This window comes from Miniopterus schreibersii (assembly GCF_964146895.1).
Source record: "Miniopterus schreibersii genome assembly, chromosome: 22".
In the NCBI taxonomy this organism is placed as follows: Eukaryota; Metazoa; Chordata; class Mammalia; order Chiroptera; family Miniopteridae; genus Miniopterus; species Miniopterus schreibersii.
In genome coordinates, this window is record NC_138124.1 from 16,027,279 (window position 1) to 16,054,103 (window position 26,825).

At 52.6% G+C, this 26,825-nt stretch overlaps 2 protein-coding genes across 14 annotated transcripts; both read right to left on the reverse strand.

The window, feature by feature from the left end:
- Positions 1 to 4,687: 4,687 nt before the first annotated feature.
- On the reverse strand, positions 4,688 to 15,121 carry MTHFS (methenyltetrahydrofolate synthetase). Of its 3 annotated transcripts, none has more exons than XM_081124409.1 (3): positions 14,965 to 15,121; positions 10,513 to 10,774; positions 4,688 to 5,563 (listed from the first exon to the last, which is right to left on the reverse strand). In XM_081124409.1, exons 2-3 carry the CDS (start codon positions 10,718 to 10,720, stop codon positions 5,331 to 5,333), a joined length of 441 nt encoding a protein of 146 aa, XP_080980535.1. In that variant the 5' UTR covers positions 10,721 to 10,774; positions 14,965 to 15,121; the 3' UTR covers positions 4,688 to 5,330. The 3 variants fall into 3 exon arrangements, with proteins under 3 accessions (XP_080980535.1, XP_080980533.1, XP_080980534.1); XM_081124407.1 differs by lacking the exon at positions 14,965 to 15,121 and adding an exon at positions 13,739 to 13,931; XM_081124408.1 differs by lacking the exon at positions 14,965 to 15,121 and adding an exon at positions 13,182 to 13,535.
- A 1,480-nt stretch (positions 15,122 to 16,601) lies between these two features.
- Positions 16,602 to 26,732, reverse strand: BCL2A1 (BCL2 related protein A1). 11 transcript variants are annotated; one of them, XR_013997911.1, is made up of 7 exons: positions 26,236 to 26,710; positions 23,678 to 23,760; positions 21,286 to 21,438; positions 20,192 to 20,871; positions 19,198 to 19,413; positions 18,450 to 18,673; positions 16,602 to 16,884 (listed from the first exon to the last, which is right to left on the reverse strand). XR_013997911.1 is itself a non-coding variant. In XM_081124410.1 (5 exons), the coding sequence occupies exons 4-5, from the start codon at positions 20,609 to 20,611 to the stop codon at positions 16,777 to 16,779; spliced, it is 528 nt and encodes a 175-aa protein (XP_080980536.1). In that variant the 5' UTR covers positions 20,612 to 20,906; positions 21,286 to 21,438; positions 23,678 to 23,760; positions 26,236 to 26,710; the 3' UTR covers positions 16,602 to 16,776. The 11 variants fall into 11 exon arrangements, 4 of the variants coding, with proteins under 4 accessions (XP_080980536.1, XP_080980539.1, XP_080980538.1 ...); XR_013997912.1 differs by having other exon boundaries at positions 20,192 to 20,906; XR_013997908.1 differs by lacking the exon at positions 21,286 to 21,438 and having other exon boundaries at positions 20,192 to 20,743; positions 26,236 to 26,724.
- Between the last annotated feature and the right edge of the window lie 93 nt (positions 26,733 to 26,825).

The following is a 26,825-nucleotide window of genomic DNA, read 5'->3' on the forward strand; positions in this document are numbered from 1 at the left end:
TTGCCCTGGAGGGGAGCCTCACCACATTCCAGCTCTATCTGCCTGGGCTCAGCATCCCCAAAGGCCAACCTCGCTGGAGAAAAGGGGCGCTGGGATTTTGCTTTGTTCCTGCTACTCAGGGAGAGCTCCGGGCGGGGTGGGGGGGTGGGGGGGGTGAGCTCAGGGAGAGCTCCAGGGTGGGGGGTGAGATGGTGAGCATGTTCAACAGATCAAGAGGGGAAGTGAAACAGAGCCTGGTCTTGCTCACAGTCTTGGGGGAGGCACACAGAAGGCCCTGACCTACAGCAGAAAAGGGAGGCGCCATTCCTCCCGGAGGAGAAGACAGCTCAGCAGAGTTCTGATGGAGAGGGAGCATCCACGACACCTGCCACCTGCCTGAGGGGCAGAGGCTGGGGAGGAGGAGAGTGTGCCAGGAAAGCAAGATGTGAGGGACACGTATGGCAGGAACTAGCACTTTGAGGGGACTGAGAGCAGGCCCAACAGGCAAGGCAGAAAGCAGCCGGCACAGTCACCCCTAACAGGAAGTTGTGACAAGCTCCCTAGGCCTGGTTTAGCATCCATCAGAATGCCCCCCCCATACACATACCACATGACACACAACAGAGCACCCCAGCCCGGAGCCAGGCCAGGCAGCCCATCTTCCTGTGGACGGGTTCTAAATTATTCAGACATTCCCCCGAGAGCACTAGGCAGCCTCTTAGTTGCTAAATCTTGATTCCTTCGCCTACAATTGGGTCTGAGTCCCAAGAGGCCTATGTCTCCTGGGAGGCCCAGAAATCCTCAGGAACACAGGTTCGGGAGCCTGGCTAAGATCCAGAGATTCTCAGGGCAGGTGTGCAGGGAAAGGACGCTCTGCCTCCACCTGCCAGCACCCAGGCTGCTCCCTCAACAGGGTGGGGCACAGCACTCCTAGAGAGCAACCTCCTGTCAGAGCACCAGCAGGAATTCTACACCCTCCCTGGCGCCCCGCACCAGGCCCCTCTGCTGGGAGTCTGTGCCCAGGAGCCCTGGGGCAGCTTTTCAGAACAGGGAGTGCAGTGCAGCGGTTTCCACCCTCTCTGCTCCTCTAAATCTCTGCATCCTGCCTTTCCTGCCGGCTTCATCTCTCTGAGAGTGCAATTAGACCCAAAGAGCCTGGAAAACCCCTTCCAATCAATAATTCAGAGAGCTAGTCTCCTGTGACATTTGTTCATTACGCCTCTCCAGGTCCAGCGATCACGAATTCTCTGGGTTGGAGGATCCCTGCTGGGACATCGCAGCACCGTTAATGGAGTCTTTGGGTAATTATGTATTTTTTAATTATCCTTCTCTTTTTTTTCCCTAAACAGCCAGAAAGGATTGTTTATAAATAAAGGAAAATGTTACGGTCTCATGCATTGGGCATTTGCCAAGAAGGAGATTCAAGTGAGGGTACAAATGAGAGTCGCAGGAAACACTTGGGGTATATGCTGAGTCAAGAAAGACCCATTTAGAGAGATGAAAATAGTTCACGAGCCGTGTAAAAGCTCCTGACGTGACATTTCAGCTTTATAACGAGCACACTGAGGGCTGGCTCTCTCTGTCAGGCTCCCCATTATGCTAGTGGCTCAGCCAACACCCATCTCCCCTCCTCCCAATATTTTATTTCAGTGTAGAATGCCGATTTTTGTTCAGCGTGCACCGTGTCCAATTTAAAATACCTCCCCACCCCACTGTAGCTGGCTGGCAGTGAGTGACCAGGGGAACCTGCCTGGCCAGTGAGATGTACACAGCAGTCCAACGTGTGGGACCTTAAGGGAAACAAAGCCGACGACGCTGGTGTGCGCCTGTGCCTTTCCTTTCTCTTTCCGCCTGGAATGGAACCGTGATGGCTGGAGGAAAGGCACCTGCAACCAGGAAGATGCGCACCTCAAGGACAGCAAAGCAGAGCCGGAACCTGGACACTCGGTTTCTCCCTGAAGCAGGGCATCGCCCTGAAGACTTCTTTAGGATTGTTAGGGGTGAAAACTAGCTTGTGAGTTGAAGCCACTGTTAGATGAGTTTTCTGTTACATGCAGCACCACAAACCCTAAGTGACCTGCACTTCCCCAGGAGCCCTAAGTGACCTGCTCTTCCCCAGGAGCCCTAAGTGATCTGCACTTCCCCAGGAGCCCTAAGTGACCTGCTCTTCCCCAGGAGCCCTAAGTGATCTGCACTTCCCCAGGAGCCCTAAGTGACCTGCTCTTCCCCAGGAGCCCTAAGTGATCTGCACTTCCCCAGGAGCCCTAAGTGACCCGCTCTTCCCAGGAGCCCTAAGTGACCTGCACTTCCCCGGATGAGCCCTAACTGGCATGCACTTCCAAACAACCTCCTCAAGGCCTCAGAGCAGAGGCAGACCAAGGACTAGAACGCAGCCCCCTCTTCCTATGGGCTTGTGATCAGGACTCCTGCTTTCTATTTTTACCCTCACTCAAGGAGGATGTTTTTTCCATTGATTTTCAGAGAGAGGGGGAAAAGGGGGAGAGAGAAACATCCATGCGAGAGAGACACATCAATTGGTTCCCTCCTGCACACACCCCGACCAGGGTTGGGTATCAAACCTGCAACCCAGGTAGGTGCCCTTGACCAGAATTCGAACCTATGACCCTCCAGTGAGCAGGCCGACTCCCTAACCATTGAGCCACGGCCAGCCAAGGCTCTATCTTTTTAAATAAATGTTTCTTAGATCTTTGTGTATGATAAAACATGAAATAGCCATGTGAACATTTTAGGTTATATTGTCTCATCCATTTTCTTTCCACAAAATGCAATTATTGTGGCATAGGTTTTGTAACTTGTTTTTTCTCTAAGTCTTAGGACTTGAACTTCCTCCTTTTTAAATATGTTGATGATATTATCGGCGGCCATCTCGTGTACCAGCCCCGACTATTGCCTGAATATGTCACTGGATAGCTCCACGTGTCACTAGGGAAGCAGCCCATGCTTGCCATCTGGGAAAAACTCTTTGCAAAGAGAGTGCACTTATTTCACTGGGATAAACTCCTGACCTGACAGTGAAAACCCAGGGTCTGCAGTCATTGAAAAATAGAGGATTTTTGTGACATTTTGCTGAATTGCTTTCCAGAAAGACTGAAGAATGAATAGTCTCGCAGCAGCATCGGAGAACACGTCCATTCCTGCGTCACAGCCAAAACTCTCCCTCACTTTCCTGATTAGTTCTTACCACTCATGTGGTTTAATCCACATTTCTCAAGTGATACGTGAAACTAAATACTTCTCATACATTAACAGCTATTTGTGTCTCTTATGAATTACCTTTTCATTTACTTTTCTCCTTTCCCACTGGGCATATTTCATGGTTTTGTTGATTTGAGTAGCATCTGCTGGGCAGCTGTGGGTTAGGACACTGAGAACCCTCCCAAGTGGGACACGTCCTCCCGAGCCAAAGATCTAGGAAAACTGGTCTTGCTATGTGGCCCAGAGAAAGGGAATTTGATAAACTCTGCCCTCCTGCCTGAGCCCACATATACTGACAGGTGGCTCTGGAGAAGGCTGGGCAAAGAATGAGAGAGGGAGGGGATGCTGCAGCCCCTGTCCTGACTCTGGAGTAGGGATGAGGAAGGAGGGGAATGTGGAGAGGAGGAGAGAACAGTTGTGAGGGAGAGAAAACTAGGGCAAAAGTTCACGCAGGAGTCTTATCAGGGTCTCAGCAGGACGGTGGGAAATCCACAGGGAGATGGCAGAGGAGCCAGCGCCGTTAGAGAGGATGTCAGTGGGTCAGTCCTGTGACTGACACTCTGGAGGATGGCGGGCAGATACACTCAAGCAGGCAATGGGAACTTGCATGAGTGGAGGGAGGAGGGGAGTTGGCAAGTGTCCCTGACAACTCCTGGGCCACCCAGTACCTGGGCTTATCCCTGACCCCCAGATTCTGGGTCCCTTTCTACACTACAGCATCACTCTGTCTTCTCCACTAACGTCACTGCCAATTAATGTGCCTTTAAGAGGCAAATAACATCCTCTTAGACTGAAATGCTGGAAAAAGACCATCATTTTTCATCTCTGATTAAAATGTCTAAGGAAGAAATTGGAAATAATTCAGCAGAGGAAGCTCCTGCTCTTGGAGCTGCCGAATGCAAAGTACATGGGGAGGTGGTGGTAAAACGAGCACTGCCCTCACTGCACAGCAGAGCAGCCAGGCTCCCTCCCAACACGCACGCGCGCGCGCACACACACGGTCCACCAGGAAGGTGGGTGATCCCAGGTACAGATCCTCATCACCTGTGTTGTCAGGGTTGTTTTTCCCTTTTCCAGCATCCTCTGCACAATGACCACTGCCCATGAATGGACATTGGGGAAGGGTCTCCTGTCCAGGAGAGACCCTGCAGCCCTCATGCCCTGAATCTCAGCACCTGGGTCCCCAGTCAGTCACCTGCATGCTGCCCACACAGGGGAAGCTGGATGGTATTGGTTAACATTCCCCTTTGGCCGAAGGATAACAGTTTCGTGGGACTAAAGCTTTCAGACCTGCCGCGGCTCAGGATTTTACTGTGTAGCCAGTTCACACCAACGGTCTGTGAGCTATAGTAACTTTCCCCTGACCTCATGGTTGAGGTTACCCTTCAGATTTTTAACCAGCACAGTAATATGATTGTACAGCTTAGAATAACTGTTTCCTTCCCACTCCTCGTTGTGCATACTACACTGTGAAAGTCCTACTTCAGATCAATGAACATTTTTAAAGTGTTTTTATTTTTGTGCCTGAAACAGCAAATCATAAGCTATCATCCAAAGAATATGGATCCACGTAAATAAAAATATCCTAAATGTATTCAATTAACTCATCCCCCCAAGAATTCTCAAATACCCACTCTATGTCCAAGTATCTACTAAAGGGTAAGAAATAAAGTTCTTGAGGAACTCCATACATAGAGCAAACACTGGCAGATGAATGAGTAATTGTGAGTCTCCACATACCTGCCAGAGACGGACCAGGCCCATGACGGGACTAATGACACAGCGTCCGCTCCTGATGAGCTCACCTTCCTCCCTCACTCTGAGTCAGAGCACAGTTCCTCATAAAAATTTAACTTAAACTGAAAAGAGGAAAGATCAACTTGTCACATTCACACATGACATTAAGCTCCACCCCCACGGTGATGGGCTCCGTTTTAATTAATGTTGTATTATTCCCAAGTCTATTAGTTTTTAAAGGTGGTTTTATATTATGTATTTTGTAATTATACTAAAAATAATGGAGCCGTGTTCCCCTTAGTGTGCAATTTCAGCTAATTCCTGACAGAAAAATACATATATTCTGTGTTCATATTTCTTAGGCATGAAACTCTGTTTCTGGCTGCAGTGAGCAGGACTCAAGATGTTGAGGAGTCTTCGTAAAGGACTTCATCTACCTTCATGTCATTTTCGTCCACTGGGACCTGGAGGCAAATCTGCTCCTTGAACGCCAAAGCCATGGTATAGGGCTTTGCCTGCTGGTGCTGCACACAGCGCTTCAAGTAGGCATCGTAGTAGCCCCTGCCCCGCCCCAGCCGGTTGCCTTGCTTGTCAAACCCGAGACCTGGCATGACGATGAGATCCAGTCCCCCTGTGGAGAAGAGGAACACACAGATGGAGTTAATGGTTCCAGAAAGAGACAGACCACTCTGAAATTTGGGTTTTTAATGACATCTATTCTTTCTCTGATGGCTAAGGAAACTCACAGCAGCATTATGCACAATAGCCAAAAGGTGGAAACAAGCTAATGTCCATCGATGGATTAAATGAAAAGACAAAATGCGGTACACACAATGGAATATTACTCAGCCATAAAAAGATGAAAATCCTGCCATATGCTTCAACGATGGAAGGACCTTGAGCACAGTGGGTTAAGATAAATAAGCCGGCTTAGGTGCGACAAACACTGCACAACTCCACGTCCATGAGGAATCTCAAGTAGCCAAACTCACAGAGAACAGATGGTGGTTACCAGGGACAGAGAAGGGGGGGATGGAAAGCTGCTGCTCACCAGGTATAGGTCTCACTCATGCAGGATGGAAGGGTACACTGGACTTATGCCGTATAGCACTGTGCTTACAGGTAACAACACTGTGCTGTGCACTTGAAACTCTGTGAAGAGGGTAGATCCATATTATGTGTCTACCACAATTTTTTTTTAAAGGCAAAGATACCAAAAGGAAAGCCAGGAGAAGAGTCTGGGTTTCTACCAACTGATGCATAAGAGAGAGAAGTAGGATCTCAGAGAGACCATCTGCAGGCAGCCAGAAGGATGAAAACAGGAAACAAGAGTAAGGAAGTAACGTTCTCAAATCACTCGAGTTTGAGCTGATCTTGCTCCCTCTCCCCTGGTTACTCCTATGCTTTGATTACAGCCTCCCTGAAGTCTGCCCTGCACGGCAGCAATGGCTGATGTCTGCCCCGCCAGACAGATCGTTTCCTTGAGGGCCACAGTGTCTCCCAGTTGCCCTTCATGCTTGACCTAAACAGCATTTGAGGTCAGAGAAACCCTGAGAGGCGAGTCGATCACCTGCAGAGTGGATCCATCCTAGCATGACATCCCTACTTTAAAAACTCCAAGGTCTATGGGCAACATTATGGGGCAAGAAAGTGACAGAAGTATCACCTCGTACGCTGTCTGTCCAAAGTGAGCTCAACAACTGTGAGGCAAGAAAGAATGGCTTTGGGATTCTAAGGTGATGAAAGGCTCTGAAATGGCCCTTCACAGGCAGGGGTCCTGATGCCCTATCTGGGGTATTGCTGTTGGACCCCAACCCACAGGATGTCATGGTTGCTCCCTTCAACATGGTGTGACCTGCTGCTCTGGCTTCAGGACCTCAGGACCCCTCTGTGGCCTGCTCCTGCTGTTTGGTGAATCTCCTGAAACGTGGTGTATTCCCTGACTTCATCCATTTGTCGTCACCCCTGAAGTTCTTCCTGTGTCACCACCATCACCACATGCATACCTCCCCTCTCCCCATGGACACACACCTGGGCTCTGCACACTGTCTTAACACTGTGCTGGATGCTCTCTCTCCCCCACAGGCAACCGACCAATGGGACTGGGACATGAAGTGCAGGCTTAATATTTTTCCTTGCACATGCTGGTCCCACCCTGGGGCACCCCACTAATGGAGGTTGACTGAACACTGCAAAGTCTAAACTCAGCTAGGGGACAGGAGAAAAACCCTGGGCCGTGCGCATATTCTTTATCAGCCTCTAGCACGGCTCCATCTTCAAGTCACCCAAGGCTCATGAAGAGAGGATGCTGACATTAGCACCATGGGCAAGAAGAGCCGTCCGACGTCAGTCCTGTGTACACGTGACTCACAGGCCAGGAGCCCCAGCTGCACCGGGACTATAACCCCAAGTTCCAGAAGTGCTCCTCACAAGGCCCATGCTGTTCTGCAGTCAGGGTTTGCTGGCTTCTCTTCCCCAGGCTCTGCTGGCTTTCCAACAGGACTCTGCATTCCCAGGCTGCCTGGCTCACCCAGCCCCACAAGCTGTTTGCTTAAGCATCTTGCCTTTCTATTCAGTGCTGGCTCTGGAACGCCAGTGCCCTCTGGTGGCTGTCTCCTATATCAAAGATAGCACGCTAGGTGCCAAGGACCAAAAGAGAAGAGAGGGTCCCAACATTTGACCATAGGGTTTGGGTCACTACGGCCTGAAGGTCAAGCCTGGCCCACTGCCTGGTTTTGTGGATCAAGTGTCTGTGGAACCCAGCCACTGTCTGCTTCACACTGAAACAGCAGAGCTGAGTCGTTGCAACAGAGTCCCAAATATTAACTATCTGGCTCTTTACAGAAAGAGTTTGCTGAGCCCAGCTTTATAGCATCTACAATAGGTTAGAAGAGAAAAAGAAAACCTAACTTCAGCTTATTCCACCCTAGCAGATACTGACCAAAATAATCTTTTTGGGGGAAAAAAAGAATTAAACTGTCTTTATTGCAGATATACACAAATGCTTTGCAGAACACAGGACCAGCAGCAGCAGCTTTATCCAAACAGCATTTTCTAAATGTAACAGTGTTTTGGGTCAGAGCTTGGGATTCTCTGACTGATAATCAACGGAGCTTAAAACTGAGAAGAAATTATAGAACTCACTACAATTTTCCACTAAATTTGGGCAATCTCTGACTGTCCAATTTTCCTCATCCATCTGTAACATGAGTGGATGGAACTCTTCAATTTCTCAGACCTCTTTAGAATCAAAGCTTAGTAATTCTGAGAATTTTAAGGACAATTCCTTGGGTATCTGTGTGATACAATCAATAAATAAATTAAGCCAGTCACCAAAAAACAAATACTGTATGATTCCACTTATATGAAGTATCTAAAATAGTCAAATTCATAGAAACAGAATAGAAGGTGGTTGCCAGGGGCTGGGGGGGTAGGGGGAAGAGGAGAGTTGTTAATGGGAACAGAGGTTCAGTTTTGCCAGATGAAAATTCCTGGATCCCTGGTCATTGTGGCTCCGTTGGTTGGGGCATCGTCCTGCACACTGAAAGGTGGTGGGTTCGATTCCCAGTCAGGGCACACACCCAGGTTTCGATCCCTGGTTGGGGCTGGGGCGTTTACAGGAGGCAATTGATAGATGTCCGTACCTCCCTCCCTCCCTCTCTCCCTCCCTCCCTCCCTCCTCTCTAAAATCAATGAAAACATATTTTAAAGAATTAAAAATTCTGCCTCTTCTCTGAAGTAAACATATACAGAAACATACATAAACCTAATAGGCACTTTAACGTCTCAAAGGTAATGAAATAAAAATTTAATTGGAAAAGAAGTTTAAATATCTGAGGTTCTATGTGGGTTCGTTCTTTTAATGACCCTTAAATGTTCAACGGCATGCAGCTAGTCGTTATTCTTGACTAGGACACTCAGCAGGCCAGCCCATCTCGGCAAGAACAACAGGCCATAACCCCCAAGGAAGTATCTTTTCATCTTAATGGGCTGGGAGTTAACAAAAAGTAAATTACCACTCTGTGAAATGAGAATATATTCTAAATTTGCTGCTGCAAAAGATAAAACAGACAATTCTGGAACAGCTCCAAGGAAGCCGATCCAGAGTGCACTTACAATTCAAAAGAAAGACCCCGATATAAATGAAAGCTACGGCTCTTCCTCTTGTGTATTTACTTGAATATAAAATAACTGAGGGCAAAACACTTAAGGTTATGATCAGCGTACTTTTAGATACATCTGACTCAGTGCAAGACCTTCCTTGGGAACATGTAACAATGTTCCCAGGAATGCAATCACAAGGGTGCCTATTCCATGAATAACGGTGCTCCTGCAGTATGCCATCAGGGGAGAGAAGAAAATGCAGATCTTAAATCGAGCTTAATGGAGGTTTTGAGGAAAGAAATGGTGCTTCAATGGGCACTGGAGTGGAAAACGGGAGAAGTATGAACTACCTCTGTGTCTGTGGAAAAGCCCCTTGACCTCCCTGGGCTCCAATCAGACCATCTAAGGAAGATGAAGTGAGGACTGGGCAGTCTGCTTTGCCTCCCACAGAGCCTAACTCTGGGCGCAGGGCTCTCTACTGTCCAGGGAGAGGCCACCCAAAACTCCCACAGTGGCGGGTATAGTGCACACAAGCACATTCCAAAATTACAGCTGCTCTGATTAATTTTTAATCTTGATAATGTATTTTGGGAGTTTGAATAAAATTAGTGAAGGGGACTTTTGTGAAGCAAAAGAGAGATGTGCTAAAGGTTTAGAAACACCTCTTCCAGGAAGAGCATGAGCTGTTATTATGAGTCATTCTGAAATATCAAACCTTGTAGGATCTTGTAATCACTAATTATTTCTTGGCTTAATAAAAATTAAACAAACAAAACTGACAGTCACTTTGGGGACAGTGGTATTGGTCTTCACATAACATTACTAGATGATACCCACAGACTGTGTTGAGAACACTGCGTGGACTCAGACATTACAGGTGTCACCTGGCACTCTGACTCAGGAGTACAGCAGACTTTCCACCTAGGTATGCCTACGTATAGTCAGCGTCTTCATCTCAGCCTGGGCCCAGCAGAGCCCAGGATGAGATGTACACAGCCAAAACAGCAGAGTCAAAAGTGAGAGAGAGTGTGGATCCTGATGAGACTGACCCATCCATATCTAAAGCTCACCCTTCAATGGATTTGTAAGTCTCTGGGCCAATAAAATCCCATTTTGCTAAAGGCAGATTGAATCATATTTTTTACTTTGAATGGAAAGTTTCTGGCTAATCTAATTGCCCAGGCAGTCCTCATTTTGAGGATAAATTCAGTAAAGAGGCAGCCCCTTTATTTCATTTACCAATCTGGTACTTTGCTGTATACATAACATAAAAATAGTGCCCCAGAGGGGTAGCTCAGTTGGTTCGCACAGCATCCCGATATGCCAAGGTTGCAGCTTCAATCCCTGGTCAGGGCACATGCAAAGAACCACCAATGAATGCATAAATAAGTGGAAAAACAAATGAGAGGTCTAACGACTCATCACAGTCTGACAGCATCCTAAAATGTCAATTCTAATACCCTGTCATGTGCTCACCTGTTGTCAAGGCCTCCTCCCGAACGTCATCCTCACCAGGCTGATGAATATTCCAGGATGTTTTGGGAAGCGAAGAAATTTCCTCGGGTGATGCTAACTTGACCATGTCCATGTGACTGCTCTGGAACTGGTACCGTGGGATGAAGCAGGTTTTGCCTCGTTGAAAAATGTCCTTGATGATCTCCTCTGTCTCAATCTCATCTTGCATGCTCAAGAAGATGGAAATCCTTTTGGATTTCTGATACTGACTGTGGGTGATCACCTAAATGGGAAATGATGGTGATTATATTTCTGAAGATTATACTTTTAAAAATCAGTGCCTCCCTTTAACAGTTTTTACACTTTCTCTCTTCTCTGTCAGCCTTCTTCAACTTCTTGAACTACTCGAAAACAAAAAGCAAAAACAGAGTGCTACAGTAGGTGGGTCAGATGATGTTACATCCTGAACCCTAACTTTCAGTCTAAACCCAACACTTACTGCTCTGATCCCTTTACACCTCTCCAGCACACCTACTTTTGTAGGTATGAGAACTCATTATATAGTCACTGTGGGGCCTTGCTGTCTATTTTGAGACTTCCAGGCGTGACCTCCACCCACCCATTCTTCTCACACACTTCCCCTAGAGTCTTTGCATCATTTTCACTCTGAACCTTGTCTCCCACAAGCTTCTTCACCCTCTGGATTGTCAAGTTTCTCCTCTAAATCCTTCCCATTTAAGCCCAACTCAAGCCCTAACTCTTCCCGACTTCTGCCAAACCCTTACATTTACAGTTAATATATAACTTAACATGTACGTATTGTCAGGAGTTGATTACTAATTGTTTCATGTGCCCTAACTATATATAGTATTCTAACCAGTCTGTAAGATCCCAGGAGGCAGAAAACATGCCTTATAATTCTCTTATCTCTGTTTCCTAAAACCCTTCTGTTCAAATGAACATTAAAATGTTCACAAAGATGCAGGTGGGGTTCTTGGAGAGGCAAAGTCCCCCTAAAAGCAAGTGCCAAGTGTCTGAGAAGGTAGACATGGGTGAAGGAATCCTCTTCACAGTCAGTTTAATCATTCATCAGGCAGGAGAAGAGGGGCTGAGCTCTGCTTCACAGAGAAGTTAACAACCTCAGAACTTCCCCAGACTCAGAGTTAGCTCTTAGCTCCCTTCTTTCCCCTCCTGGTCTGCTCCCCCTTGTTCTGCAAGCTAAGAAGAAAAAGACAGGGCAGGTGTCCGGCGACTGGCAGAAAGACACAGGCTCAGAAAGTCAAGCTTTCCTCACAAAAAGGGACACACAGAAACTGAGTAAATAAGTGCACACTAAACCAGAGTTAGGAAGGAAAACAGCTCCATCTCCTGAGACGCTACCGAGCTGGGAGGCCTGAAGCAGGCCAGGCCGCTGTGAACGGGACATCCGGGGTGGACGGCAGATCCGGGGGTTCTGGCGCCCAAGCACTGCCTGAGAAAGCTGAGTGTCTTTTCTGTGCTCCTGGGAGCAAATGCAGGAACTGCGGAGCTGAGGAGGTCGGCGTGAGCGTCCGCGAAACAGTCAGTGTGAGACCGCGCGTGCTTTTACCTTCCTTCCTCAGATCTCGTTTACGTGGCAGTGAAAAGCATGGTGGCAGCACCTAGAGCAGAGGAGCGCGCCTCGTTTCTGTAAGACGGGGGGGGGGGGGGGGGGGGGGTTCCCGCGGGCAGAGAGGGCGGCGCCTCGTTTCTGTAAGACGGGGGGGGGGGGGGGGGGGGTTCCCGCGGGCAGAGAGGGCGGCGCCTCGTTTCTGTGGGACAGAGAGCGGGGATCCCGCGGACGGGCGCAGGGCGCAGCGCTCGGGGAACACGGAGGGCGCAGGGCGCAGGGCGGGCGGCCCCATTCCTCCCGGGACCCGAGCGACTCGGAGGCACAGGAACCCTCGCAGCCACCACGCTCCGCTCGCGAGGGCGCAGAGGCGGCGAGGGCCCGCCCGACCCTTGGGAAGCCGACGCACAAGGAAGGACTGGAAAGGGGGGCGCGGTAGGAAACGGAGTTAATTCAAAAAAGTTTTCTTTTAATTCAAGTTTGTTTTCTCAAACTCAAGATAGCTGCATCTACGAAACAGGCTGCTACTGGAATAAAGCACTGAGAGAATTAATAAATATATTTGGGGCCCGCCCGTGTGGCTCGGCGGGTGAGCGTCGCCCGGGAGCCAAGAGCCGCTGGCCCCGCGGCGAAGCTCCCCCTCGCCCTTCCTGTCCCAAACCAGAGACACTTCAGAAGACAGGCATTCTGACGGCGCACCCCGCCCCGGGGCCCGAGGGGAAGCCCCGGCAGGCTCCTCCGGAGGCGGGAGGCGGGAGGCGGGAGGCGGGAGGCCGGCGCTCCTTCCCCGGGAAGCCAGCCGCCAACGCGCGGGGCCGGGGGCTCGCCCCACGGGGCCGCCGCCCAAGGCGGACTCTACCGCCGCGCTGACCCGAGCCCCACCACCGCTACGTCTGCTGTAATGCACACGACACATTGTTAAAAACTCGCGGGACATCGATTTTTCTCTCTAGTGTCCACCGAAATAGGTCTCGCGGGCACGTGCAGAACGTGCTTCCTGGCGGGAGAGGGCCGCCGAGCCACCGACAGGAAACACGTCACACAGCCGGAAACACCGCCGTGGCGGGGGGAGGGGCCTCGCTCCCGAGAGCGTCCCGCTCACCTGCCGCCACGGGAGAGCTGGGCCCCGAGGCTGTCGGGGGCCTCGGGCCGTGGGCTGCCGCCCCGTGTGCACGGTCCTCGTCCGCAGTCATGGCGTTTCCCTGTCGTTTGGCAGGACTAGCCTCCTCGAGCGCTGACTGAAATCACCTCGGCGGGGGCCCGCCCCGCTCCCAACAGGTGTCTCTGTTCGCACCTGCTCTGGCCTCAGCACCTGCCTTAGCCCCACTGAGGGCCTCTCATCGCCACGGGGCCTCGGCGGGAGCCGGGCGTCACCCCTCGCTTCTCTCACAGCCCCGTCACCCTCACAGACGCCCTCTCAGCGCGCCTCGCGCCTCCGAGCGTCCAGACATGCGCCAAGGACGTGAGCGTGCTGGAGGGAGCGTGAGCACGTCGGCGGGGGGTGAGCGTGCGCGCTCCGGGAGAGGGGGTGCGCGCATGACGGGGGACGTGCGCGCGCCAGAGGCCTGCGCCTGCGCAGATCCGCAACCCGCGCGGCGCGCCTCGTGCACGTCAACCCGGCCCGCCGCCGCCGCCGCCGCCGCCCCCGCGGTCGCGCACCTTCTGGGCCAGGAGGCGGGACTGGCGCCGCCGCTCCTCGGCGCTGATGGCCCGCAGGCGCTGCTTCAGCTCGGCCCGGAGGCTCCGCTTGGCGCCGCTCACAGCCGCCGCCGCCATGTCCGTGCCGGCGATCCGCCCGCCAGGGAAGGTCCCGCGGCTTCCGGACCGCTGGCGCCCCGCCCCGCCCCGCCCCCGGCCGACCGCGCGGGGCACCCGGGCTCCTGGCGCCCGGCCGTCCCTGTCTAAGGTGGAGCAGCGGGGACGCCGCGGGGGCTGTGCGCCTGCTGACCGCGGAGGCTTTTACGCCTGCAGGGCTGGGCCTGGGGCGGGGGCCGAGAGGATGGCACCCGGGGCAGCAGGGCGCGGGGCCCTGGGGGCGGGGCCCTGGGGCGGGCGCCGAGAGGGTGGCACCCGGGGCAGCAGGGCGCGGGGCCCTGGGGGCGGGGGCCGAGAGGGTGGCACCCGGGGCAGCAGGGCGCGGGGCCCTGGGCGCGGGGCCCTGGGGCGGGCGCCGAGAGGGTGGCACCCGGGGCAGCAGGGCGCGGGGCCCTGGGCGCGGGGGCCGAGAGGGTGGCACTGGGGCAGCAGGGCGCGGGGCCCTGGGGGCGGGGCCCTGGGGCGGGCGCCGAGAGGGTGGCACCCGGGGCAGCAGGGCGCGGGGCCCTGGGGCGGGCGCCGAGAGGGTGGCACCCGGGGCAGCAGGGCGCGGGGCCCTGGGCGCGGGGCCCTGGGGGCGGGGCCGTGGGCGCGGGGCCCTGGGCGCGGGGGCCGAGAGGGTGGCACCCGGGGCAGCAGGGCGCGGGGCCCTGGGGGCGGGGCCGTGGGCGCGGGGCCCTGGGCGCGGGGCCCTGGGCGCGGGGCCGTGGGCGCGGGGCCCTGGGGCGGGCGCCGAGAGGGTGGCACCCGGGGCAGCAGGGCGCGGGGCCCTGGGCGCGGGGCGCCCTCACGCTGGGGCTTCAGCGGGGGCGGGAAGGAGATACGGTAACTCCACGGTAGAGGAACCCACGTAAGTTTCAACCCGTCGACGTGTCTCTACATCAGTGTTTCTCTCGCTCGCTCCCCCCCTTCCCTCCTCCCACTCTCTCTGAAAAGCAGTGGGAGAAGTATCCTCATGTGAGGATTAACAACAGAACTGCCAGTGTAAACGCACGGTTTTAAATGCACATCTACAAATAGACACAGAATTTTCAGTGCACTCTAGCGTGAGTCAACAAGTGTTTGCTAACCGTCTATTACAGCAGGCTCCGAACCCGTCTGCCAGCCGGTGAAGGTCTACTGCTGGTCGGCCGCACCCACGCAGAAGAAACGACGGCAGGGTGCTAATGGGACTGATCCAGCAGCGAGGACGGCTGACGCAGAGTGAGGCTCAAGAGATGTTCGTCCCTACGGAGGGAACAGGGAACGTGCTGGTACACCACTACTAGGGGCTGGCCTTAGAGCAACCAATTCACTGTGAAAGGAGGGAAGGAAAATATGCCGGCATAGATGCAGGGCAGGTGGGTAGACATGATGGGGAGGGTCTGAGATGTGGAAGTTCCCAGTGAAATAGGAAGCAAGGTCGATAGCAGTGAAATTGCCCATTATCATAAACAGTGTTGTAAGTGTCTGTAACAAACTCTTCCTGTATATATGCCCCTTTGCTCAAACACACAGTCCTCAGCCTTCAACCTGAGAACAGTTTCGGGGAACACCGGTCATGGGTTTGGTTTTCCTGTGTGCCAGTTAGATGTACTCTATCTAGCCCCATGCTCAGTCAGCTGGTCTGGAAAACCCTGCCTTTGTTCGTAAGGCAGATGAATCAGAAAACCCACCAACACTGGAGAAAGGACTTAGCCAAGCGCCTCTCTCACGGTGCCCCTAATAGCATCTTCCAGCAGAAACAGCCACACAGAGCTGCTGCTTATAAAGGAAGGTTTTGTCTTGTTTTCACACAGGACTATGTAGAGCAGCCTTTCCCCCATCAGCAACTTTCACCCTCTGGTAAAAGTTTCCAGATCCAAAATAGTGGCACCGGTTTTAAGCTGGCGATACTACAGGGAGGACACCTGACACTTGGCTGGCTGCTGAAGACCTACCCCCTCAGTGGGGAGACTAGTTTCAACCCATAGACCTTGATAAGCAGTTTCAACTCCTGAAAGGGGTGGGGAAGGAAGTGGAGGGTCTGGGTGTTACCATGTGACCAGGAGGAAGTGTTGAAGTGAGAGGTGGCTTAGGGCAGTGAGGACCAGCGTGGGCCTGAGGGTCCTTGTGACCCACCCACCAACCCCATGACCTTGGACAAGATTCTTCCTGCTTTTAAGCCTGCTTCCTCAAGAGTAAAATGGGGTTACATCTAACCCCAAGGGATAGAGACTGAGTGGGAGGAGGGAGAGCAGGAAGGTCTAGAATGAGGTCCAGAGCTCGCATGCTGCAGTCAAGTTTGCTGACTTCAAAATTGGAACATGATCTAACGAGTCGATTTTCTAAATTGTGAAATTTTTTAAATGGAAGGTTTAACAATGGCTCGACACTATATAATTTGTTCAGACTATCTCATTGTGTCCTGAGTATCTGGCTGCCATATCCATCAACTCCAAACAGCAGGCCAAGGCATGAAGGCTGGGGGGAGGGCATCCAGAGAACACTCTTAAGTATCCAAGGGCATTGGGGCCAGGCCGGAAGTGAGAAGCCGCCTCACCCACTGTGCAATCTAGACCAGTGACAAAGAAAATGACTTTTGGGTCATGGACACACCCTTAAGAAAATATGCCTGTGGCTGAAGACACCAGCTTCCCTTACTTGTCCCCTTAATCTAATACCTGTCCCCAGTTTTGAGGGTCAGCCCTCAGTTGGATTCCCAGGCAAGACACACATTACACCAAGAGACACATACATTCAATTTATTCATTAAAATGGGGACAAATTATCCGTAACTCTGGAACGTCCAGTTGCATCACAAGTGTTGTTTGTTTAAAACTGGAAGAAGTAAGTGTTGGCAATACCTCTTGCAAGAGTCCAGGAATTTGTGCAGGTTGCACAATACCGAGTGTCCTTTTTGGTCAGTAGTATTGTTTCAGGAGAGACAGCATGTCGCAGATCTTTCCTATAACCTCCAGAAAAGTCAGCCAGCCAGATTTGGGTTCAAACTTCTTTACAAAGCCATTTTCCTATGAGAGAACAGATTTAACATTTAAAAAAAAAAATCAGTGGAGGCTAAGTTTGCTGGAATAAAAAGCAAAGAAGCTCATTTAAGTCATGCAGGCGGTTCACCTTCCCTGTGGTTTCACGTTTTATTGTCTGTCATCGTCTTTCTCTACTTCCGATCCCAGGGCAGCACTGCCCAACACAAACAGTGCAGCTACGTATGTAATTCTAATTTCTCAGTGGCCACATTTTAAAAAAGGAAAAAAGAAACAGGCAAAATTGATATTTGAAATATATTTATCTGGAGAGTATCGTGCTATGTGAAATAAGCCAGAGAAAGAAAAATGCCATAGGATTGAACTAATATGTGGAATCTAATGAACAAAAATAAACTGATGAGCAAAATGGACCCAGAAACATGAATACAGGGAACAGACTGGCCAGTGCTTGAGGGGTCGGGGTGGGGATGATCGGATAAAGGAGGTGAAGGGATTAGCTAAAGAACAGGTGATTTAATATATTTATTCAGGGAAGTTGGGCAATACTACTAATAATTACAACAGCAAGTACTGAGTACTTATTTGCAGAAACTGTGCTAGGTGCTCTCCATGCAATTTAACTGACTTCATCCTGACACCAGTCCTAGGAGGTATCAGTAGGTGGCAGTATTCTCCCTGTTGTATGGAGGAGGAACCTGGGCTTGGAGAAGTGAAGTAACTTGTTTAGGTCACACAGGAGCCCGGAAAGGAGTCCAGGTCCGTCTGCCTCAGAGTGGGTGCTGTTCTGCCCTCTTCCTGTGGGCCACCTGACTCCACTAACAGACTTGTCACTGTGCCATTTCCCTGAAATGAGTCATTCAAGAGTTAAGTTCATTCATCGGGGCAGATTTGTCAAAATGGCTATGAGATTTGTCAAAACCTGTTTGCCCTGAACTCAGAAAAGCAGGGCCCTTCCATGAACAGAATCAATGACTCAGAGCTGGGAAAGGAAGATTGAGGCGGCTTTGAAAGGACCTCCTACAAAGAGTTTCCATCATGTCTCAAACCTAAGTTACATTCCGGTGTAAAGTCGACAGCTTAAAACCCACCTGAGGACTTTGTAAAGGCCAGGTGGGCGTGCGCAGGCACATGTGTGGATTTACGCCTCCACGCGAGACAGGCTCCCCCTGCCATGCTCACACTTACACCTCTGCCTCCCCAAAAGATAACAACACTCCTAGAAATTCTCAGAGACAGCTCCCCAGCTCCCCCGCCACACACGGATTATGAGTTCCATGAGCTCCCAACATTTACTGGTAAGACGTTAAATTCTCAGCCCTGGCACGGGTGGTTCAGTGGCTGGAGCTTTGGCCTGAGGGCTGTGGGTTTGATTCCCAGTTAAGAGCATGTACTCGGGTTGCAGGCTCGATCCCCAGCCCCAGGGAGCAGGAGGCAACCAACTGATGTCTCTCTCAAGTCAATGTCTCTCTCTCTCCCCCTCCACCCCTTCCACTGTCTCTGAAAGTCAATGGAAAAAATACCCTCGGGTGAGGATTACCAAAAAAAGAAAAGAAAAAAAAGGAAGCAGTAAATTTTCAAATAACATTTACCACTGTCTGTCCCCGACATACTGCAGTCGGCACTGGGAATGCAGTACCAGCCCAGGCTCCCTGTGGCCCCTGTGCTGGAGGACGTTTGCCTTCACTTAAAGCTGCACAGCACAGCTAACTTTCCACCAGTCCATCTGCCCCATGGCTTCCCACAGCCGCCGGAAGAAACTACGACAAGATCTCACACGCGTCGCCCAGCCCCCCGTCAGGCTCAGTCGGAAGAGCTGCAGGAAGAAAAGGCAGAGAGGGTGCCTGCAGTAAGCTCCGTCATTCTGCACGAGAGCCTCAAAGAAATGCAAAGGACTAAGAACTAGGAACACGTCATGTTTTAAAACATTTTATAATGACTAGAAGACATCTGTGGCTTTAAAAGCTGGTTAGCAAACTGGAAGATAATCTGCCCCATGTTTAAAAATATTTTTTATCCAAAATAGTCAAAGAATTCCTACAAGTTGGTAAGAAAAAGACAAATATAATAGGGAAATGAGCAAGGAAGGTAAGTAGGCGATTCCCTAAGTAAGAGCGGCCACTGATCCATGCACACGCAGTAAAGGGAACAAGAATGGAGCAGAAGTAACTAGGTATATGCTTTCACCCGACAGGGGGGAGACTAGGAGATGGCTATAGCCCAGTGTTAAGTCAGCTGGCGGAGGAAACATCTGATATGCTCACAAGCTGTGATGGGAGGTGTTACTTGGTAGAAGTACTGGGGATGGAAAGGACCTAGTAAATTAAAAACTGTACCTACCCCACGACCCAGCAGTTCTATATCCCAACATCCACCGTAGAGATGCACACCTGTGCACAGGGAAGGCACGAATAAAGACAGCCAATGAAGTGTCCTTCCGACAGTGGACTGTGGAAATAACCTAATACCCATCAGCTGCAAGTGGCCAGACCTTCGACAGCATCCGCACACAACAGCACATGGATGCCCTCTTTAGAAAATACTGTTTCAAATACCCTTGGGTGAAGAAAAGGCAGAAAAAGGATCATGTACTATTTGTACACATATTTAAAACAAATTTTTTTACAAAGAGGTATCTTTTTCTATGGTAGATTCAATGGGGAGAAGATCCCTGGGGACACAGCACTTTTAAAAAGCTATCAAGTATTGGGATATAAAGAAAAGCATAGACACTGAGCTCCGAAAGGCCCCTCATCAATGTGAGTTCTAACACAAGCCCCACGTGCGGTCCTGGCTTTCCGAAGTCTTGATAATAAAGAATTTTTATTTGGAAATTCTTGAATAAAGTTTCTTGCTGGTGGTGCAGTAACACTGCTTTCTTATTATCAAGCTTTAATAGCCAGAATTTGTTATATGAGAAGACTGGGAGGGAAAAATCAATATGTGAGCAATGAACTTGCAAAAAGTTAACACCTACCTTTTATAAAACAGTGGTAATAAAACAGTGTTCATTACCAACTCTTTGGCTAAATCTGCATTATCATGACAACCTTAACAAACACTAAGGCCTGGACTAGGTTGTGCACTGTTGATTCTAAAGATGGGTCTTGAAAATCCTATATATACACATATATATGCAGGGTGTCCCAAAAAATGTATGCGCACTTACAATAATTATTAATTTCAATGGGTTAAATCTGAAAAGAAACATCAAATGAGTGATCAGCTGTAAAGGGTGTATGAATATTTTTGGAACACCGTGTGTGTGTGTGTGTTTTAATTAGCAAGGAAACTAAATTCCTATTTCAAAGTAAGGGACAAGGAAGACATTTACCCAGCCTCCGTTCTGCCTTATCCACTCTCCCGTGTGCGTTGTGATGAACTCGGCCACAAAGGAGGGCACGTCCTCGTAAGTGTCCACGTCTGGGGAAATGCGCTCCCTGAGCAGTTTCTTGATGAGAATCCCTTCGAAGGCGAACACAGTGACAATCCTCCCCCAGTTAATAATGCCGTCCTCAAACTCCTTTTTCATCACCTCACGGAACACCGTCCTGGCCATATCTACCGACGCAACATCAAAATCGTCCAAGCACGGTTTCAAAGTCTTCTCCACTTCTTTCTGGACAGAAAAAGCCACATCCTGCAACAGTAGGGAGGTTCTGCTGGGCCTGGACCCAGGCCTCGGTATCTGCAGGACGTACTCCAGATAGTCCTGGGCCAGCTTGTGGACGAATCTGAACTCGCAGTCGGTCATCTTCTGCCTCGTCCTGAGCTCCTTCCTACAGAGCACAGCGCAGAATGCGCCAGCGGTGGGGTGCGACACCCAGTGCCTTCAGGGGCGGTGGAATTTTTGCTTACATCACCGGATGGGATCCTTCCTCCCCCGCTGCATACAAAAGTAAAAGTTCACGTCTCCAGAGAGAGAGGCCACTTCCCCATCCTGTGGTGGCTAATTCAGTTTTTTCAGTCTCCAACCCGAGGGTGCAGAGAAGCTGTTGGAACTCTTGTCCATGGCTGGTGGAACGGAACGGGGCAGCCCCTGTGAAAATCTGGCAGTTCCCCCAAAAAGCTAAATACAGAATGACCATACGACCAGGGAATTCCACTTCTAAGTGTATTTACCGAAAAGAAGTGAGAAATAGGGACTCAAACAAATACTTAAATGCAAATGTTCACAGCAGAATTATGCACAACAGCCACAGAGGTGGATGGAAACAACCCATACACTCACCAACAGATGAATGGATTAGCAAACTGCATAACATCATTCAGTCACAAATTGAACCCTACAACGAGGATGAATCTCAAAAACATTACGCCAACTGAAAGAAGCCAATAGATTAAAAAATCCGTAATAGGTAAATTCATCGAGACAGAAAGCAAACTGGCGTCTACCAGCGGCTGAGAGCGGGGGTGGGAACTGCTTACCAGGCACAGGTTTTGTAGTGATGCCAGTGTCTGGGGATGACACAGAAGTCGCAGCTGCACAGCACTGTAAGTACGCTCAGCACCACCGAACCGTCACCTTTACAACGGGTCATTTTAGCCCTGGCCGGGAGCTCAGCTGGTTAGAGCATCCTCCTGGTAAGCCGAGGTTGTGGATTCAGTCCCCGGTCAGGGCCCGTACCAGAACCAACCAGTGAGCCTGGCCAGTGCAGCTGTGGCTGAGCATCAACCCACGAACCAGGAGGTCACAGTTCCATCCAGGTCAGGCACCTGCCGGGGCTGCGGACTCGACCCTCAGTAGGGGGTGTGCAGGGGGCAGCCGATCGATGACTCTCATCACTGAATTGAACCGGGGACCTCTTGGTTCACAGGTTGTTGAACATAGGTCGCAGCTCATTCCACCACCAGCTCAGGATCCGTCCTCCAAGGACTCCCCTAGGCCTGTGCAGAGGAGCCCCAACTCCTCAAAGGATCGCTCTGGCTCAACGTCCCTAGACACCATCTCCTACACCCCAGTCCTCTGCCCGAACTCTCTGGGTATCCTCCTGGCTCCTGGAGGCTGGTCTTCCTGTGTCTCTCACTGGTATGGCTTTTTCTTTTCATTCCCATGTCTCCAAATCTCCACCTTCAAGGCCCACTCTCCCTACAGCCAGGGCATCTCACCATGTGTATGTTCCTGCAGGAATCCTATAAATAGCATGTTTCAGGGTGGATCTGCTGGTGATGCCCTTTGCTGGGCTCCAGAGTGACCCCTCTCCCAGGAAGAGGGCAGCCTCACGTATCTGACTCCTTCAGGAGGCCAGGATTCTATCACCATCACTGCCCATAATGTCCGTTTTCACAAAAGGTCTACTTCACAGGCTGATACCGTGGCTGCAGCTACATCCCTTTTTCTGTTTCACTCAGCAAAGCGAAAGCAAAATCTTTGGGTTTTCCTAAATGCCATCTTAGAGAAAGTACCAAAGAATAGCCCATTTGAATAGGACCTTCAAGTGATGTGGGCAGAGAGGGCCTTGGACTTTCCACTGCCAGAAACCAAATGGCGAGAGAGAGACAACACGGAGGACGCAGAAGTGGGTGCTGGTGAGTGAAACGGGGACCCCTCCAGGGCAGTCCTCTGTGGGGAGCCGAGAACTTGGGACACCCCAGAGCAAAGATGAGAGCCCACAGCCTCTCACTCAGCCAACTTCAGGGAACACCTGCCTCCTGCCTGGTCAGGGATGGGCACATAGTACAGGGGTCGTGTTCATTACCACAGTGCTCGTGCTGTGATGGGGGGCGTCCCACACAGAGCACCAGAAAGTCCAACTTCCCCATGGTAAGTGCCCCAAAAGAAAATGACACAAGGGTTTCCCAGGGGAGGCTCCATGTAGCTTCCATGGTGTGAAACGCCCCCAGGCAGAGACAGGTGCTGCTGCTGAGGCTGCCGTGCAGTACAGGGGCTGTGGGGGCACTGGGAGGGGCCAAGGGCTGGGGTCCAGCAGCCCACATACTGGGCCAGGGGCCTGAAGTGACTAAAAAGTAAGAGGACACTCCGAAGGGTGTTAAGCAGGAGAGAAACTCATCCAGATCTGCATTTTCGGCAACAAGTTTTTCTGTTCTGTTTTGTCTTAATCCTTAAGAATATGTTTATTGACTTGAGAGAGAGAGGAGCACCAATGAGAGAGACGCCTACCGGTCGACTCCAGTATCCGCCCCGACTGGGAATCGGACCCACAACCTCGGCATAGTGGGACGATGCTGTAATCAACTGAGCTACCTGGCCAGGGCCACAGAGTTTCTTTAAATCAACTTTGGTGAGGTATAATTTCCAGAGGGGACTTGGGGCCATTTCCCTTTTCCTGCCCGAAAGGCCTGGGGAGCCCGGAGGAATGTGCACGCCCCCAGGCCTAGGAAGAGAGCTCAGTGGAGACACCGGACCCGTCCTCCAGGAATAGAGGGGCTGCCAGGGCGACAGGGACTCAGACAGGACCACACACAGAGGGAGTACCATTGCAGCCTGCCCTTTGCTTCTCTGTGCCCTCCCGGCATGCCAGGCCAGGGTGGCGAGTCCCAGCCTGTCTGTGACACAGGTGATCCTGTGTGGACCTGAAAGGTCGCTCTCCTTGTCATCACAGCCCCAGGAGGCCACCTTTCTAAGGACTGGACTGCAGCCAGGCGGATTCTTCCCAGCCTCTGTGGACGGTGCGCAGGCAGACAAGCCTCTGGGGTCCCTGATGACAACAGGACCAGTTCAGGTTTTACCACATTTTCCCAACTGTGTGTTTAATGCAAAAACAGCTTAGAACTTAGACCTGAACACCTGGGGTTTTTGTCTGGGGTGGAGACAGGGGAGGAGGAGTCCTCAGTCACCATCTTTTTGTTGAGTGTTTACCTTATTGCCACTGTGTACCTGGCTCTAGGCTGGATGCTGAACACTGAGAAAACCAGACACAGCTGCCCTCAGGAATCCCCAGCCTGGAGTAAAGAGAGAAAAAAAAAGACGTAGAAGTACTGTAGAACAGAGTAGAGAGGAAGGGATGGCAAGGAGCCACAGGAGCTGATACAAGGATTTTAGCAGGGAGAGGGAATATTTATTGGACATCTAGTACGTGCCAGGAACTATGCCAGCAACTCTGAAAAACCTCCTGTCATTTAAATCCCCCAAGTCTTCACTCTGTTCCACAGAGGAAGAATCCGGCCCCCAGAACTTGACGGTCCCATGGCTAGAAGTAGCCGAGCCAGAAATAAGACCCAGGGCTGTCTGACGCCAAAACAGACACATACAATGTTATTTGTAAATTTTTCCTAAATTCACATCTGGACATGAATGAATAAATGCCGGTCTCCATGAGCTCCGTCCACCATCACAAACAAGTCAAGTATCAATTAATTTACTCTGGATTATCGAGGATCCTGCTGCGGGGCTGGGCAGGCCCAATGCCCAGCACCCACTCAATAGGCCTCCACAGGGCGCCGCCTCGTGGTCACATGTGGAAATGCAGCACAGGCCCCGCCACCCTTGCAAACCACGTGCTCCTTTCTCCCAGGGCTTCATGCCAGGGTGAAAGGAGCTACAGGCACCGTCACCAAAGGTTTGGGCTGGCTTGAGAAATTCAGGGACCCCAGCAAGTGGCAACAGCAAGTCCTCCCGGGGGAACCCCTGCCAATCAGGCTGGCTGCATCCGCTGTGCTGGCAGTGAAACCCTTCCTATTTTAAAGAGTTCCTTGTATGCGACAGCCCTTTCACACTGGAGATTTGAGTGGGAAGATGTGGCCCTTGAGTGGCTCACAGTCTGGTGATGGAGAGAGCCATGGGCAATCCCACGACTCTTGCAATCCCACACAGCAAGTGCTCCCAACACGAGGTGTGCTGGAAAGTCTCCCAGATGAGGTTATAGTGCAGCTGCTGCTGTAGTATGTGTAGGAGTTTGCCAGGCGGAGGAGGAAGCACCGATGGAGGAATGGGGTGAGCCAGACAACAGAAGCTGGGAGGAACTGCAAGTTCAATACAGACCAGAGCCCGAGCCCAGAGGACGGCGGCAGGCGCTGGGCAGGGCCAGGCCGGAGAGGGTCTCGAGGCCGCGCGGACAAGAGCAGCCGCACGCAGGGCAGCGGGCTGAGCAAGGCGGGGACTCGCCCGGCGCACCGGAGGCAGCGCCGCGGGGCCAGCCCGTCTGCCCGAGGCGGGGCGGCGGGGCGGGAGGCGGCTTCCTAAGTCCGCGCTGTCTTCCTAAGGGGAGACACTCGGACCCAAGCTCGGATGGAGAGCGCGGGGACGGGGAGGCGCTGGGGGAGGCACTGAGGCGGCGGGACCACAGGGCTGGTGGCCGTGAGGGGCTGCAGCCAGCGGGGGAACCGGCCAGGACGGGCCGTCCCAGAAACGCACGGCCGCGGGAGGCGGGCGGGCTGGCGCTTCCGCGCATTCGGGGCAGGGCGGGTCCTCAGCCTGCTTCGGGCCTGAGCGACGCGGGAATCGCTGGGAGCAGGGGCAGCGTGGCCGAGGGACGGACCGCGCTGGCCCCAGGACACCCCTGGCGGTCGGAAGGGCCGCGGGCCGGGCCTCAGCTCCCCTCCGGGCACTGCGCCGGCGGGTTCTGCGGCCCCCTCCTGCCCCGCGGTGCCAGCCCCCCCGTGGTGCTCCCGGGGCAGGACGCCGCCCAGCGTTGGAGCCGAGAAGCAGCAGCTGACGGACGCTTTCAGGCGTTTCGGGCTAGGCCGCCGGGCTGCGGGGAAGCGCCAGCTGCAGGGCACAGAACTGCGCGCTGATTTACTAGGAAGAAAGCTCCTCCGTGTTCAAAAAGTGAAGGACAAACGCTGCTGACCCCTAGCAATGAGAAAGTCATCCCTGGGGATGTAAACACACACATGAAGTCATTCTTCGGCCATAACTAATTAAGACGTGCCTTTGCAATAAACCTGTGCCCTTTCCTTCTTTTTAAATTTTTATTTTTGCTGATTTTGGAGAGAGAGAAGGGGAAACGCCTATTCGCGTTCCACGGACCCTGCATTCGCCGGCTGCCTGTAGCGGCCCCGACCCGGCGTGGAGCCCGCACCCGGCGTCGAGCCCGCACCCCGGCGTGGAGCCCGCACCCCCGCGTCGAGCCCGCACCCCGGCGTCGAGCCCGCACCCCGGCGTCGAGCCCGCACCCCGGCGTCGAGCCCGCACCCCGGCGTGGAGCCCGCACCCGGCGTGGAGCCCGCACCCCCGCGTGGAGCCCGCACCCCCGCGTGGAGCCCGCACCCCCGCGTGGAGCCCGCACCCCGCGTCTCGGGCGGCGCTGGAACCGACAGGGCTGCCGCCAGGGCGAGCGCGCTTCTTCCCGAAGATACGCAGCGTGTTCGTTACTTTGCATGCTCGTAGTTGTAAAGACAGCCCAGTTCTACAGCAGTTTCAACACGTACAGCCTGACGCTGCAAGGAACTTGCAAGTTAAGCATTTCAGTGCTTTACCTGCGGAGCTCTCGACCTGACGGCGTCAGACCAAACCGGGGGGCAGAAGCCAGGCCAGGCGCAGGGGCCGCGCGGCGAGCTGGGGACCCCGCGGCCCGCGCGCGGAGAGGCCGCGCCGCCGGGCGCAGGGAGGTGACGAGCGCGCCGCACGCCCTGTGCCCCGAGGAGAAACGGGCCTCCGGGCTCCCGGCTCCAGCCCGCTTCACGGGCAGGGGCTGAGGCCCACGAAGGCAGCCAGTCCGCAGCCAGCTCGGTCACGACCCTCGGGTCCGGCCTCCGGGCTCCGAGGCGCCGTCGGCGGCCGCGCAGCGTCCCTCGGGCTGAGACGTCACGTGGGCGTGAGCGCCCGCGGACAGGACGTTCGACCGCGCAGCCCGCCGAACGAACGTCATTTCTGCCTGTGGGCGCCTCACAGCGGCTGCCACGGCAAGTGGGCTTCACGTCATTTTCACCGCGGCAAGATGTCAGGAGGGCTGCGGGGTCGCGCTCAAGCGAACGTCATATCCGGCGCCAGTAAGGTCTAAATACTGTGAGGTCGGTGGGTTAAAACGTAATTTCCGCCCCAAAGTGACAGCCCACCGGCTGTCATG

Coding starts and splice junctions, on each gene's coding strand:
- MTHFS (XM_081124407.1), bottom strand. CDS start 13,855: ATGGCGGCGGCGGCTGTGAGCGGCGCCAAGCGGAGCCTCCGGGCCGAG. Junction 10,775..13,738: donor CCCGCCTCCTGGCCCAGAAG/GTGCGCGACCGC, acceptor TTTCCCATTTAG/GTGATCACCCACAGTCAGTA. Junction 5,564..10,512: donor GGAGGAGGCCTTGACAACAG/GTGAGCACATGA, acceptor TCTTCTCCACAG/GGGGACTGGATCTCATCGTC.
- BCL2A1 (XM_081124413.1), bottom strand. CDS start 20,611: ATGACCGACTGCGAGTTCAGATTCGTCCACAAGCTGGCCCAGGACTAT. Junction 16,885..20,191: donor TAAGGCAGAACGGAGGCTGG/GTAAATGTCTTC, acceptor GTTCTCTCATAG/GAAAATGGCTTTGTAAAGAA.